This window comes from Pholis gunnellus (assembly GCF_910591455.1).
Source record: "Pholis gunnellus genome assembly, chromosome: 1".
NCBI lineage: Eukaryota > Metazoa > Chordata > Actinopteri > Perciformes > Pholidae > Pholis > Pholis gunnellus.
This window is the reverse complement of record NC_136528.1, coordinates 21,198,706-21,216,176: the sequence shown is the minus strand read 5'-3', so window position 1 is coordinate 21,216,176 and position 17,471 is coordinate 21,198,706. Positions and strand designations below refer to the sequence as shown.

Sequence of the window (17,471 nt, the reverse complement as noted above, 5' to 3'; positions counted from 1 at the left end):
AATCCAGATCCTTTAATTAATCTTTTAAAATGTTATTGTCGTCCTTTGTATCGAATTTTCTAACTGCTAATGTCTCCATTTAGAACATTTTATTAAATCACATTACGTATTCATTTATTCTGTGGCACATATTTAATTGAGGAATTTCTGTAAGTATCACGAAATAATTTAAATTGAGCCTTCTGGAGGTGTTAGGGGCCTGATTCAACTAAACATCTGTGATGGCAGGAGAGCAGCTGATAACATATGACATTCAACCCCCTGACATTTAGATTAGGCGGCTGCAGAATGGAGCTGCCTGTTGGTGCCATATATTCATCATCTGTATTCATATTTGTGGGTTTGTGCATTATTTTTTAACATCTGACTTGGACTTCTGTGTTAATACTACCTTTGGATAATGATGCAAAAGGCAACAACACCAAATCCTGTGTCTAGGTGACATAAAAATCCTACTCTGCCTTCTGTCAATTAAGCCTGCAGCCAGTTTATGGCTGACATCTGACATTTGAAAAATGGGACACATGTACATACTGAGGATTGTGTTCATGCAGTTCAGCACATACAATTTTACCTCAGCAGACAATAAAACTGCAAAGCTGAAAGAACATCATGATGAGGACAGCTTAAGATGGATTTCTGCTTTACAAAAAAAACGTTCAGCAATTTGAGGGTACGTTTTGCTCTTCAGTTACACAGATGAAGTTGTGTGGTTTCGGTTTTGACCACTTGTCCATAAAAAACAAATCACACTTTTTAAAGGAACAGATTGATTTAATGTAATACACTGACTTTTACCCAGATTCTATGTCCCTGCACATCCAATCATGTCCTACTCTCATAAGGCCCTGCAGTAAAAAAGGTCCTTTAGTAGCGACCACAGCTCAGAATTCATTAATACAGATAAACTGAGGGAATCTGTTAGTGGCCCCATGGTTAAGATGCATGCCACATTACGTCAACGTCTCTCTCTCCATTTCCTGTCAGCATATCTACTGCAACCCATCTAGGCCAAAAGGCAAAAACATTTCTGCAAAAAAAATGCCGAATGGGAGTGAGCTGCTGATTACATCAGAGTCCCTCAAATGAAAAAAAAGTACAACTGCTGAGTGATTGTACTGCAAATGCTAGTGTTTCTTTGTATTCATGAAGATGTAATCAGAAATTCACACGTTAGAGTTTAAAAAATACACAAATACAGTCACATATTTCTAAAACAGAAAGACTACGATAATGACACCTTTGTGTTATAGAAGACTACACACAGATAAAAGCTGTATCGTGACAACAATGTGCTACAATGTGGAACTCACCAAACTTAATACATAAGATCTGTCAATTGCACTAATTAGAAAAACAACATGAGTAACTCACCTCCATGGGAATATTCCAGGCCATGTAGACATGGCTTTTAAACTCATCCATCCACACCTCTGCAACTCTCAGGGCGTTTCGCCGCACGTGAGACGTCAGATCCTCCGTGTAGGGTTTATGAGCGCGCTCTATGTGGGCGATGCGAGCACAAGGCATAACCTCAACACTGCCGCCACACTGCCAAACCTGGTTTCAGACATTACAAATACAAAGAAAAGAGAACGGTGTCATTCATCTACTAGCAATCAGTCTGCTTCAGGAAATCAAAAAGTCACATTACATACACACACACACACACACACAGCCTTGAAACCACCAAAGGCTGCACAGACGTTGCTGCGACATACTGTTGCACCTGATGTTGATGCTATAGCTAGAAGTTAGGAGCCCTGAAATAATGTTTAAATACATTTACTTGAGAAAGAAAGAAGTTTCAGTTTCCTTCAGTTGCTATTTAATTAACTTGAATCTAATGAAAAACACAATTTTACTACTGACTCAACTTGATTTTATTTTGTGTGGAGCTATGAACCCTCATTCTTTTCCATTGTTCTATTCTTCTCATCAGTCAATGTCGTTTTATTAATGCACCTATCTCGTTCTGATTCTACTGACAGACTTAAAAACACACTGAGGTTTGAGAGCATTTAGGAGGGCCACGATGGTATCACTTCTAGGCGGCTTGAAGCACGCTTTGGCAAACAAGCGGAGGCCCTTCATCATCACCTCTGCAGCCTACTGTACCCTTGACTGTGAGGAGGGAGTCCCTGTGGTGGGAAACTTTAATGTCCCAGTGCACAGGAGGAGCAGACCGAGTGGCACTGGCTTTTAGGCACCTCATATAATGAAGACCTCTGGGAGGCTCCAGACTCTGGTGCAGGGACCTCTGCAAGCTTTACCTGAATGTAATACATCTATCCAACAAATGGTGACAATAAAAGACTCTCTCTCATGACGACTCAATACAACATTTTGTAAATGTATTTTGTGTGCATGCGATGACACTTTTTTTTGTAGCATCATAATAAGTGTAATATTCTCTTATGCATTCATTAAAAGGCCTAATTGCCCATATCAGTTATTAACATTTCAAATTATTTTGTCATCTTTTGATGAACAGTAATGCATCAAAAAGGATGTGAATTTCTGAGTTACAAAAACTTTGACGAGAACTATTTGAGAATCAAAGCTTGAAGGGAAATGAATTACGAAATGAATTAGGCCGCACAATGCTGCTGATTAGTATCTGAAGGATTTGAATGGTATCGCAAAGCAATTCAAAGACTCAGCAGAAGCAATGGAGATGTGCTCCTCTATTTACATGCTCTCATTTGTATGGGGTCATCAAAGGAGATGTCACTACCAGAGTCTGTGGAGGATCCTCAGAAACCACTTCAATGCGCTGAGCTTAACATTAGTCCAGGACACCCGGAGTTTCAGTATGAATAAAGTTAAAATCATCCGGCTGTGCTGCTCTGTGAGGATCATCTTGTGCAGCTGACATCCTTCGTGTTTAAGCAAAAAGTGTAATTTGCATGAAAGAACCTGCTGCCAAAGAACATATACAGTGTTTGGTGCAGATGAGCATCATTAAGGATGATGCGACATGTGGATGTGATCGGTACACTAACACTTTCTGTGGCCACTGAACTGGGAGTCAAGCAGATGTGGCCATAACACGTTGGTGTTTTGTCACTGATATTCAAGGGAAATTTGCCTTTTCAGTGTTTTTATTAAATATTCTATAGATTTAAAAATCATATATGTTTTTCAGGTTCTTTTACAACAGTAAACCCTGACCCTGCTGGAGGTCCCACATTTAGAATACACAGCTGGTAATTAGCAGAGCATTATGAACATAATGATCTAACGCGCTATGTATTTACACACTTACACCTTGTTAACAGGCAGCAGGACAAGGCTGAACATGTGCAGTATTTCAACAGTGAGATTTCTCTGGGAGGCCATTGATTAAAATATCAATATAAAAACCCAGACTGTGAAGCTATATGAGGAACATCATGTATAATTAATTTCCCCAATTTTAAGATGGACAAAGAATTGAGCTTGTCATCTCAGTCTGGGTAGATATTATGTAAGTAATATTGAATTAAAGGCTCATGTGGTATTTAAATTCAATAGAAACTAGTTAGTTGTGGCAGCTGCGGTGGTGTCCTGGCGTCACACTGAAACTCCAGATTACTGACTGATAATATTCTTGTTTGTGTGCCGTTTCCAAAAGCAGATGAATTACATCATTTTACCCACAGTTAAAAAATATTGTTACAGCAATTACAACAAAGACACCTCAAGTCCAGCCATGCTAACATACAGATCAGCACACTGATCCGACCAAATAGTTCCTGGTTGCAACAGTAGTTGATGCTGAGTACTTTATTTTTAGTTATATAGACAATTAGCAGAATATTAACAGCCAACTATTTTGATAATTGACTAACAATATGATTCATTTGTCAAGTAAAAAGGTCAAAAATATTGCTTCTGAGGATTTACTCCCTGAGATATTTAAGTCTTGACCAAAGTGGTGGGCCAACGAAAATAATCTGTCGCGGTTTTATCCCTCCGAACCCGACCAAACACACGACTTTGAAGATTTGTTCAAGCTGCAAAACAGCGCAGTGAAACATTGGAACAAAAAAGCCACAGTCAATTACAGTTTGTATGCAACATTGGCCCCCCAAAATAATTCTGCCTCCATTCTTCAGTGTCAACTTTCCTTTCAGACAATGAAAAGAAATGCCTCAGAATTGTTGTCTGTGACGCCCCCTGCAGTTAACCACTAATCGTCTGCTGCCTATTCTCCGAATGAATCACAAGAAATGGGTCATTACTGTCAACATACAGCAGAAGACGTCCATTACTACGCAGGGCTGCATTGTTATTCCATTCAAAATGTAACATTTGTATACAGTGGGATATTCCTAATAGTGCACTCCTCCTTGGAACCCAATATCTAATTTGCATGCATGACTCATACAATTTCTTAGTGTGCTGCTGAAGCAGAAAGCACGGCTCAACAGCGTCTGCAAAAAAACACTACACAACACTTTACTCCAAGACGGTGGCTTGATCTTGGATGAGAGATTTCACCTTCATGCTGTCAAAAAGTTGTAAAATGAACAGCAAATAAAAAAAAATTCTGACACTTGGTCCACGTCATTTAGGAGTAGTATTACACTGCACCCACTTCAATACAAACAAATCCAATCACCACTCCACCACTTTTGGTCTACTTTGTGTTATTAAAAGTCAGGTCCTGACTCCACCCAGTCTCCCTGACTCCACAGCGACGGAACAATCTCAGTCAGGACTGCACATCCACTCCCTTCCCTTGTAAACTTAAAAGCTCATCTCCTCGAGAAATGCCTGGCGTCCCCTGCTCCCACTCGTATCACACCCCTTTTGTGCCACATCCTCCTGCAAATATGCTCCTGTCTAAATCTGATCTCGCTGTTCTGCCTCTAATTTATTTTTCTGGCAGAGAAGGTCTCACATTACAGCAGTGTTTGCTCAGATCTATTATCAGGGCGCCATTAGCCTGAGCCTAAGCTAATTCTTTACTGCTGGATAAGAGCAAGAGCTAAATACCTTTAATGTAAAAGTAATGCAAGTGGAAGTGCTTTATTAATTTTTCTGTCTACAATGGTGCCAGTTACCAAGCAGGGCGTCTACAGGCTTAATGTGGATTTTGATGGGAGTTCGCAAAATCTTTGAGGACATGAAGCATAGTAATGATGCTGTTTTATGGAGGAGCAATATGTTAATTTGAATCACAAAAAATACAATCTCCAGCTTAATAGTTAGATTTTCAATCTACTTAAAAATTTCATGAACCTTTTGCAACCTCGTTTGTGTATGGTTCGCTGCTTTAAAGTACTCCACACTAAATCTATCTTTAGACTGTCAAACGCTCACCCCCTGCAGGCTTGAAAGGCGACTGTAACATGTCTTTCTTTTTTTTTCTTCACTAAGAACAGCAGCAGCTTTACGTTGTGTCAGTTGCAATGGATTCCAACATTTTCACGGCTAAAAAAAGGATCAAGGCAAACATAAAATGTTTCAAACCACATTTCTCTGCTGCTTATGCATGTCCCCAGTATTGTTAGACTGGCTGAACACAAAGCTTCTCCGGCAATTTTCAACAGGAGCAGTATATTTGCACATTTTACCCTAATATGGGGCTACCCATTTATCCCTATGCTCCATTATTATGGAGAGACTATTGTCATATCATGGCTTAGCAACTGTAACTAGGTACAGCAAGTGTGTGAAGCTCTGAAATTCTCCACAGGTTGAAGCATTGTGCATGGGTCAGCTGAAAACTGAAAACCAACCCACAGTGGTATCAGAGACTTTGACAGGGGTAGCAACAGTAACTAAGGAGAGTGGAGCCTATTGAATTGTTACCCCCTCATTATCATTAAAAAGATACCCCATTATTACTCTGGTATATTTTTGACCATTATCACCTTGTTACAGAAATAAACCCTAACATTATCAAGTTACAGCGATTCCCTACATGAACTTCTATCATTATTCATTTGTTACTACTGAGTGCTACTCTCACAAATGTATTTCTGAAAAGTATTTTACGATCCTATAAACAATCAATCGTAAGAGAGGTACAGTATATATTAGTTTCCAGTCCTTCTCTGAGAGAACAAACACCAGAGGATTCGAAAAAGAGGATATCAAGCTGGGCGGACTGAGATCTGGAGAACCATGCATCAGTCATGCCATGAGTCATCACTGCAAGCTGGATGTGGGGATATGATGAGGTAGGGTGCATTTTCATTATAAACATCGTGCCCTTTAATAAAAGCTGACTGACATTTGAATACCCCTAGGTGTAAGGATATGATAGGAGCCCAGCATCGTTCTTTCTTTCTTTTATTTTAGCAGGGTACCACAATGAATAGAACAAAGAAGAGGTTCAGTCTACTCAGTCATTACATCCAAAACCAAGGCAGTATCTTCTGGATGAGAAGGTGTAAAATATAAATTAAATACAGAAATCTAATGAAACATGGCTGTCAAACTTGAGTATAAAAATGTTATGAATATACGACCAAAACCTCCTTTGATAGTTTAGTAGGATACATGTGGACCAATGATGTTACAAGCGTCCTCATGTGGAAACGTGGCCCCACCTTGTTGATGATAATTGTCAAACTTGAAAAGAAATGCAAAAGAAAAAGAAAGACACATTTCTGCAGCCTCCTGACAGAATGAGCCAAACCTCAGGAACATTTTGCACCATATATGTCTTTGATTTATGCTGCTTTAGGAATTTTCATTTTTCATTCCATACCTGTCTGTGTATCCAGACAGTGTATCTATCTGCTTTCACCTCCCTGCACCACCTCTCCTGCACCCCCAGAAACCCTAACTGCCTTTAAAATAACGCTAATATTTCCAACTGCATTCATTTCACATTTCCTCAGTATTTTTTGATGACAAAAGCCTTCACATCAAAGCAAAGACTCACTTTTAAGGTAAAGCTGAGCTTCCTCTTTTGCTGCCCAGAGCTCATTGAAGCAGTGCAGAGAATTGCCGTGGAGTTTCCACTGTATGTGTATCAACCCGCTCTGTCTGCTGTCAGAAAAGGAGGAGTACATTTCCCATCCTCTCCACAGAAGCAGTTACAGGCAATCCTAAAACAACTTGTGGAGAAGGAAAGACACAATATGTCTCCACTGCTGTCCTTCAGCTTCCAGAAACACACAGTTATGATTGAACAGAGTCACACAGGTGATGTAACTTGACAACATCTTTATCCGAGTCATTTCCCATCTTGTGCTGAGAATTTTACATAGTGATCTCATGTTTGAATAAAACTTGTAACGGCAATCTGGTCCAAGAAAACTGCAATAATCATCAGACAATATGAGTCTATTCAAACATTCAACTTCCTACACTTAAATCCTGCAAGATCACTATGTGCAAACAAACAGCAGACATATTAACTGTTTCTGTCCACATTACACTTACAAAAATGCTAAAACAAAAACTAACAATGGTTCTAGCTTCTCAAATATAAAGATTTGCTGCTTTACTTTGTTTTACATGATAGTAAACTGAATAGGACATCTTGGGAAAGGCATTTTCACCATTTTCTATCATTTTATAAAGGTCTCTAATAATAAAGAAAAAATAATCATCAGATTAAAGTATAGTGAAAGTAATCCTTTGTTGCAGCTCTACAATAAACCTCTTTAGAAATAATAGTCAATTCTTCTGTCCACCACTTATCTTGACAATCAGTCAATGTGACAGTTGAATGTGACAAAATAATTGCTTCAGTGCTGTGAGCACTCAAATCAAATTTCATTCATCTCTACTGTATTTGAGTGGAGGCAGTGTTCGACACCCGTTTCTCAAAACCAGGACCAATTAAACCAAAACTATTAACATGGCTCAATACTTCTAGAACTAAGTGAGAAGACATGTTCTTTTTTCTGCAAATTTAGAGGGCTAACCAACCCTCTAAATCCCCCCAAAAAATCCCAATGCTGATTGTTAATTTGACATGGGAAATGAAGCCAGGCTGCCCATTTTGAAGGTAAATGTTCTACATAGCCATCCACCATCATTTTTATTTTTGCTGACCCTGACTTGGCTCTGAACGGTGTCCTTGAACATAAATCGCTAATGAAGAATAAATGCATATAAATGTAATTTGTAGGAGACAGGGCTGCAGTAATGCATGCAGACAGCCATGTGAAAAGTCATAGCCTTGAATTATTAATGTACCACTTACCATCACATTCCATCTAACTAGAAACATGGAGTTTTCTAGAAGGGAAGAGAAGCCAATGAGTTTCTTAATTGGATGTTTGTGTAATCTAATTATCCAGGGACTGTTTTTTTTTAGCCTAACTAGCTTTATTCTTGTTGTCTTCTTATTTTTACATCATATCTTTAGCAGTCTGTTTATTCACTATCTAATAAAATGACAATCATTTCTTTGAGATTTAAATGTCTTTATATTTATGTTGAGTTATTTATGTTGAGTCAAATTCATCCGAAAACTCCACAGTGGAGTGTGTTGTTTTCTTCCAAACGGAGAGCAAAGGCAGCACTACAGTACATATACAACAATACAAGGTACCCAACCAATTTAATAATTAATACACAAATCAATACTAAACTAACTGACAGGCTTCGAAACCACATGTTTCCCTAACCCACCCAACACAAATTCCCATGAAATGCATGAACAACTAAAACAAACAAGATGGGTATTCAGAACCTGCGTCACTTCAACTCAACCGATTCACTAGTTACATTTAGGACCAGCTGCTACTCAGCCAGAGATGGGCAAAAATACATCAAAATGTATTTTGATACAAAATACAAAATACCCCCAAATAAATGTATTACAACAAAATACAAAATACAAAATACTGGTGCCAGAAAATGTAACAAAATACATGTATTTTGTATTTAAAATATAGGAAATACTTTTTTCTGGATTTTCTGTTTTCTCACAATTTGGTATAGCAGAGCATTCAGGTTTGTGCTATATAATGTACACGAAGCTCTGGTGAACCCCACAAAAAGGAAGAACAGTCACGGAATGTCAGTGTAACTAAGCAAAGCTATTGAAAGACAACAACTTTATATATATATATATATATATATATATATATATATATATTTGTATTAATTGGACTTAACAGCCCATAAACTTTGGCTTTGTATCAACAAGAAAATATTCATCACATATGACATACAAGCTCCCAATCTCCCTCTTCCTATAGCTAGCTACTCCACTGATAAGTTAACTTGCTAAACACTGGTTATGCACTAGCCTAGACAACATGCTAGCATCATTAGCATGTTAGCATCGATCGCTAGCTTGATATTTTAACCATCACCATGTATATACAATAGGCTATGTAGCCAGACCCAGACATAAAGTATAGTTGACATCTGTCACACTCAGATACAATATTTAACTTGACAGACAATCCGTTGAACTTGAAGATCTGAAGACTGAACTCGTGAACTGTTTTTTGATTCGTGGAAAAAGTATTTTGAGTATTTTAAATACAAAATTACTCCACTCTAAAGTATTTTGTTACAAATTACATTAGATTTTTAATCGGCCCAGTCAAATACAAATTACAAAATACTCAAAAGTAATTGAAATACGTATTTCAAATACAAGTAATAGAAATACTGCCCATCTCTGTACTCAGCCAGCAGCTAACCCGTTCCACATAACTGTTAGTGGATGTAAAAACGAGTACTTTCCCATATTAAAATAAAATACTCTCTCGCCCAGTCTGAGCCACCTGAGGGGATAAAATGAGCAGGGAGAACTGGAGCAAGTTCATCAACGGCTGCCAAAAACAATTATTAAAACGACTCAAATCTTTATTCACCTCTGCATATTTAAAAACTGGAGACTAACCCCTTAAATATTTTGTACCTCACTAGTGTTGTACTAAAGAGATCTGACTTTGATTCAGTTGTTCAGGCTTCTGAATCTTCTGTTTGCAGAACATGAAATAACGATCACTTAGGCCACAGTCAATAGCCCTGCTTTTTGAAATTTAACAGCGCTAACAGTACACACTAAGGTGAAAGTGCTGACAGAGCTAACAGTGTTTTCTTAAAGGGGGACAAACAGGGTGGGGGCTACGCTTCCGCTACGACGTTGTCAGTTGGTGCAGCATTATCAGCTAACCAGTGGGGCACGATCACATGCACTAAAAACACCATCTCCTTTGTGGTTCCTGTCTTTCCCTAATGGCTGTATAGTTTTCTAATTCTATCTCAGCATTATTAACAGAGCTGTTGAGCCATGTTTCCCTAAAAAACGTAACACCGCAACCTTGCTTGTGAAAAGTAGTCAAATCTCGTCTATCTTATGAACAAGACTTCAAGTGTTGAGGTGAAGGATATGCAGTGGACTGATTCTATCTGCAGAAGTAACAGTATATAAATAATTTTATTCTGCAGTGACAAGAATCTCTTGGCACATCTGTACTGGGGAAACCCCACCAGTTGCAACCACTTGAGAGCAGGTTATTACCAAATATCAAAAAGCCTGCAGCCCTCGCACCAACAAGCAATTTTGCTGTCTTGACGTGAAACTGAACCAACACAGAGCTGAATATCTTTTTGACTAGGGACTTGATTTATTTTTCAATCGACGCCGCTTCCTTCCTCCACACAAGTGTCATCAGCACAAAGAAGTGTGAATGTGAGACAAACATTCAAACAGGTTAAAACACAACTCTCTGCACACAGAATAACACCTTCAGAGGTGAAACATTTCACACAATCATCAAACAAGTTCTCTGTCTCCACAATAACCTTTATAAGCTCCTTTCTGGATACATAACACAATGAGATATTTTCAATAAAGCATTAATGAAACCACCAGATTTTGCTGATGATAATAAAAAATACAATTTGACGCTAAATTTTCATACTTGAACTTGAATTTTGTTGTTACCTGGAGCTGTGCGATTTTTGCAGAGTATGCCGCCTTCTGCAAGATGTTTATTTGAGGGGATAAATATGTAAATCAAGGCATATCTACTTTCATATCGCAAAGCAATAAATAACTGTATGCAGGGTAGAATAAGCCCATGAATAATATGTTATCAGATGGAGATGGCTCAAGAAAGATTGTCCACTGATAAATTCAGAGATACTGGAAGAAAAGCACAGAAAGAAGTGTGAAAAACAAAATAAGGTTAACATTGCACAAAGCAAATATTGCGCTCAAAAACTGGTCCCGCAGGTTTGCCATCAACCAGATCTGTCAAATCTGATCAAATCTGATCCATCCTCTCCATGGAGATCCACGTTCAAGCTTCAGTATTTACTCTGTGCTACTGAATCTGCCATAGAGGGTTTCTTTAAAAACCACACTGTGCCACAATGTGTTCAACCTCACCTGGTCCTCCGATATCACTCCAATATCATTTCAATATCACTCCCCTCCTGTCCACGGCAATACGTCCGTAAGGGAAACCACAACATCAGCTGGTATAGTGAAATATAAAAACAGTACTTAAGACTTATAAAAAAAAGAAAAAACATTTGATGTAGTATATTTGATCAAATCTATATTATATAATATCTAGATAGATTTAAGTCTCTTTAGTCACACTTCAGAAATGTTCTTAAAATGACGTTTATTGATGTTACTACTATAATGATAGCTTTGTCTGTAGTAATGTGGAGTGACACTGTGGTTAACTATGATCATTATGTTGCTGTAATACAGTTATAATGTCAAGGTTTATTTGTATAGCACTTTTCAGAAACAACGGTTAATAATGTGCTTTAAAAGCACAAACAAAGGTCAGCGATGTACTCTGCAGCGCTGCCATGTAAAGCCTTGTAGGTGATTAGAACAATTTTAAAATCAATTCTAAAACAAATGAGCCAGAATAATGAAGCTCATCAGAGTTAAGTTAGTGGACTGTTTGTTAGAGGTCAGGCAGCTCATAGCTGTGTTCTGTTAATATGTCCCTTATATAAATAATTATTCTTTACAGTACATTATAGGAATATTACAAGCCTCTTTCTGGTCACTGTGAACCGTTTGAACCGTTGTTAGAATTTAATTATCGTTCTAGTAGCATTACTATATTTAACTATGCCTGTTTTATATTGCATGAAGCGGTGATATTTCTTATAATTATACTAGAGGGCTACAGTACCGTTCACATTACCTCTCTCGGACAAAAGACTTTCTCATTGATTGTACTGTTGGTGTGAGATTACGCTGCAGGGTTCAATAGATTTTCAGCATTAAACTCTCTGCTCTTCTACGTTTACAGTCTCAGCATCATTATAGTGCAACTTTTGGACCGTGTCCTGTGTGATTACACAGAACTCTAAATCTTTTGCACCTTTCAATCGATGGAAAAGGGCAAAACAGCACATTTTAATGTAACTTTAGAATCTTTGTGTTCATGTGTGCATCAACAAGAGACGGCTCATCAGTCATTTATTCATGGTTACTGTTAATGCTGAGTCAACTTAGTCACGTCTTCTGTTTTACGTACTATATGTCTGTATACTTGCATGAATTGATTACATGATGAAAATTATTTTTAATTGGCAGTTGATCTCATCTTTCAAGCTGCCAAAGTCTGATTAATGACAATACTGTATTGTTAAGTATTATAGCAGAATAATGTGTCACTGTAAAGACCTGGTCTTTTATTTATTCTTTGTGTTATCTGTGCTTTTTTTACATTGCTACTTAAAATGCTCATGCAGATAATAATACATGTTGCTTATATTGAATACGAATTGCATTTATTAGGGTGCAATCTAATGTGTAAATCATGTCAATTATGACAGTAATGGTGTTTAATTAATGCTCCTTCCATAAAAACTGTGCACAAAGCCCATCTCATAATTGTTTTTCACAGTCCTCAATGATCCTCATTTCTCAACTCAACCTTCCTGGTAGTGGTTGAGAGTGATGATGTCTGCTTTAGTGTTTTTGTGATGCATTGTTCCATGCTGTACTTCACTGGCACAACACCCAGTATTCACAGGTGTTTTGGGAGATCCTTTGTATTATAATTCTGTTTCAGGGTCCTGTCCAATTTGCTTTCTGTTCCACCATACAATCTGACTTGAGTGACTGCTTCACAAAACTTCTTATCTTAGGCTTTCTGCACACCTATCTAAAAAATCAACACACTGTGACCTGAAGCTCAGACAGACAGTGAGTGCTGTAACTGTGTTTTATAGTGGATAAGGGCCAAGCTTCCCGGGATTATTTTTCATCAATTTATTGCCACAGATGGCATCATCATAAATTCCCTGAATTCACAAGGTCTCTTTTGGATAAAGGCTCAGGACTAAACTCCAAAGAGAAGCTTTTGAAAGTGCAACACATACACTTTGGTCAGCAGATGAATCCGCCAGCTGATTTATGTGATGTGCTCTCTCACGCTGCCGCCATTGCTGCGGTGGTAGAATCAAACAAATGCATTGACCGTTAGTGAATCCTCAGATATTTGGGTTTGACCCCTTTCCTACAGATGTAAATGTGATAGTTTTTCAGTCTCATATCAGTTGCTTATGACACCTTTAAGGGTAAAAAGCAGTAGCAGTAGCAGAGGCTGGAACCCTCAACCCAGATTCATCTCTAGGAAAGTGTACGAATTCTACATTCACATTTATTCACATAAGAATATAATGACATGGCAATTTATGAAACACTGGAACACTGTGTTGATATCTACCCTTCAAAATAAAAGTCTGCTTAATTCACATCTGATTTTATAGGGATTTCTAAAGCCTTGTTCAGCGCAACAACACACACGCCACTTCATTAGCATATTAGAGTGAGGATACTCAGGCTGGGTCGGGTTTGGACAAATATTTAGAAATGATGTCCGGGTTTGGGTCAGGGTTGGGATCGGCCCACTTGACATGGTGCTTCAAGTTCTTTAAAGTGAAAATACAGCGTACAAATAAATAAAAAGGCTGGACCTACTGCCTGTGATGGACTTGTTCAGTGTTGGGGTTTGTTATTTGAGTGACTGTCAGGGCACTGACGGGGTAACAGACTCAGTGCTTAAGCTTACATTAACTCCGTCGGCCCGGGCGGTTCGGATGAAAACAAAAAAGAATGCCTGTCTGGGTCGGGATCGGTTAATCGTCTCTGGGACTTGGGTTGGGTAACAGAAATATACGTCTTGAGCCGGATGTAAAGAACACATGGGCACATAAAATGAATGCATCATTTGTGACATAATGCCTCATCAGAATGATAATTCTTGTACATTGTGATAGAAATATTCAGCTTCCACTTTGTGACCAAATGTGAACAGAGAGCAGCGGCTCATTCCACCCTCACACTACCCAGGACATCCCTTTCGAGCCTCAGCCAAAGCCTGTAGCTGTTGGCCTGGTTTGAGTGTGTCTCCGAGGATCCGTCAGCAGCCAGTCTGTGTGCTGGCAGGTGGTCTTAAGGCATGACCAATACGCAGCAGACAGACAGACCATGCTATGGGACTGCTAATCTGGGGCCAAGCCAAGGTCCACCAGCCTTGTGCTGTAGCTCTCAGCTCTCTGTGTCACCCTCTGTTACAAAAGCTTTACTGAACTCTAAACTACATTAACCTCCAGGCAAGGGCGAGTTCCTTCAGTCCAACACAAGCAAGCAAGTAAACAACACAAAGTGTTACAATGAACTGAAACTACAGAGCAATGAAGAACAGACATTAATCAAACTGTTTATCCATAGGGATACGACCCTGGTTTATAATATATGCGATAAAATCATCAATGTGTCCAGCTATAAAGCAATCATTATTATCAGGCCCAGGAATTCTAAAAGCATGTAATTTCTGGAGGAAAATGACTTATGGGACTAATCGCCCTTTTTTTTTTTTTTACTGATGATTGCATCTCTGTCATTAGCGAGGATGGATCTTTTCACATTCAGCGCCCTGTCGTAAGCTTGTCTCCATTTCCTTCTCATAGTGCAATCTAGTCAGTGTGGAGCTGAGGAGGAGTTGTCCCTAGCTTCTTGCTGTTATTGAAAAGGCTGATAGCTGCATTAATGTATGCTATCATTAGGTTTCCCTGTGGAGGGTCGTTCTTTCTCTGGCCCGTCTGCTTGTCGTACCGCTCAACTTAACAGCACATCACACCAACTGATTTTCATCCAAGTCAGTGTTGGTGATGGTGTACAAATGAAGTGTAGCGCTGTGAGAGGACTGCGACACAAGTACGTACACAGTGCGTCTATCTGCTTTGAACAATGCCGGCGCTCTCTTCACACATCACTGCTAATGTTAACGATGACTTTGAGTGTTACAACTCTCAAATGTGCTTCAGTTGGAGCACCAGGGGATGAAGGTGATCAGTCAGACTTCAGAATGAATTAGCAGTGATTTGTTAAAAGGTTAACTTCCTCCACAGTGTTATTCCTGTCAAAACATGTAAGTATTGTTATTCATTTGGTTACAAATCCCACGAAGAGCCCAAAACCAACAACGAAGTAATCATAGTTACAAACATTGTCTATGTAGCCAAAGCCTGATGTCACAACAGAGCCACTATGGCCTCCATTCTTGTCAATGAACAATGCTGCTATTGACAGTAAAAAAATACACATGGTAGGTAATTAATGCAGATTCAAATATCTCTAGAGTCACTGTATTAGAAATGTGCTACTTTAGGTCACCAGAGACCATTTTAAAAACACATATATTAAGGATTTTTACTCCTGGCAGTGTGGAGAGGGCTTTGACGAGTTTCATGTTGGAAAATAAAATGTACAGAAAATGTAATTAATAAAATCCATCCATTATCTGTGGCTGCATATCCTCTACAAGGTCGTGAGGGCTGGAGCCGCGCAGAGACAGTGTGCATCCTAGACAGGATGCCAGTCAATCACACTTAGCTTACCTACAGGCAATTTAGAGTCAACAATCAAACTGACCTGCATGATTTTGGACTGTGGGAGGAAGCCGGAGAAGAGGAAGGGCTCAAGTCGACTAGCAGCTTGAGTACTGTGGTTTACGGTATTTAGACTCAATCCCACATACACTGTCCTGCTGCTGTAAATACTCACTAGAGCACCAAAGGTGTATTCATCCGGGGCTAATAGTCCCAAACACTTGCACTATTTACTGCTGTTTGAGTAACGTCTGTAGAAGACTGCAGTAAGTATAGAGAATAAAACTATATACTTGTCTTCAGTAGGAACCAATGGGCTGAGTGTCGCTGTTGGCTGGACATCCTACATTCTTTAAAGCTCTACTTCTCATCTCTTAACTAGCTGTCACTCCACCTGCAAATCATTTTTTAAATTACACTTTTTCAATGAGCTCAGTAAAAAAAAAAGAAAAGACAATGGGGCTCTCAGTGACCTTGCTCCCAACAGCCATTAGGTGTCATTATCATAGTTAATTTCGCATACTTTACCTGGATGAACAATGGCCCATGACCTCGGGGTGACATTATTACTCACCCTGATGCCCAGCTCCACATTTTCTCCCCCGTACACCTCCATCCCCTCATCCAGCAAACCGATCTCCTCAAAGTACAGCCTATCCACCACGAAGCAGCCAATCAGGGCCGGGCTCCTGGGGGGATAAAATATTATGAAGATCAGGTTGGTTTGTCGTTTGCAGGTTGTGTTTGCCTGGCACAGTTGCTATAGTAACAGCAAGGAAAAGAAGAAACATGTGATGTTGATAACATATGACTTGCTCATGAATGCTACACAAATGACCTCTTAGCAGGGTGTAGCATTTGTTACTTAAGACTAGATTGAAGTCTAGTATATGGCTAGACCATGTATGGTCAGTGTGCTAAATTGTGGATTTTTACAGGGGTAGTTAGTGGTCATGTCTATAATGTGAATTCCTGTATATTCAATGCTCATGTTCAATTTTCTGTGGTGGTTGTTCTGAAAGTGTACTGAAGTAGCATATCACATGACATGGTTAAGCTATGTTTAAATCAAATAATTGAGTACTGCTTTAAAAGGTGGAGTCAGTGATTCTGGAGAAAGGATTATTTGAACTCATCACCCAAACAAATAACCCCCTTCAGATCTAGTGCCCCTCACACTTTCACTGCCTTTATCTTAACACATCCATGGCCGTTACGTTGTCCTGTGTACGAACACCAACGCCCCCTGTTGCTGATTGGCTGGAATAGTGTTTGTTTGTTTGTTTCCCATTTACAGATGCAGGACTGTGAATGGACACCAGATCATTTTTCAGCACGCGCACATAACGCACAGCTAGCTATTAGTAGATATTTGCTAAATTCGACAAAAAGTGTATTGGATTAGAATTGCATCTTTAATTTAATAAATTCAACAATATAATCTGTTATTTTCAACACACTGTTCTGGATTACTCATCTACAGTGTTATTTTCCTATTTGAGTCACATGGGCAGGCAGTGGTTTGCATTACTTTGTTAAACAGACCAGGCCTAGTTTCCATCCCATGACAATAACGAACATGCCCACAGCCTCAAATGTTAGTCTTACAGAAAACATAGTAAGATAACTTTCCTGCTTCAGTTCCAGACTGTGGTTGGGAACCACAGGGGAGACTT

At 39.0% G+C, this 17,471-nt stretch overlaps 1 protein-coding gene across 1 annotated transcript in view; it reads right to left on the bottom strand.

The window, feature by feature from the left end:
• Nucleotides 1–17,471, bottom strand: part of galnt18b (UDP-N-acetyl-alpha-D-galactosamine:polypeptide N-acetylgalactosaminyltransferase 18b) — a gene marked incomplete at its 3' end in the record, with an annotated part of 67,982 nt that overhangs the window by 11,991 nt on the left and 38,520 nt on the right. The window contains exons 6-7 of the mRNA XM_079160828.1: nucleotides 16,370–16,484; nucleotides 1,375–1,560 (exon numbers count right to left, since the gene is read on the bottom strand). Coding sequence (XP_079016954.1) covers nucleotides 1,375–1,560; nucleotides 16,370–16,484 — 301 coding nt within the window. The remainder of the gene's footprint in view (nucleotides 1–1,374; nucleotides 1,561–16,369; nucleotides 16,485–17,471) is intronic.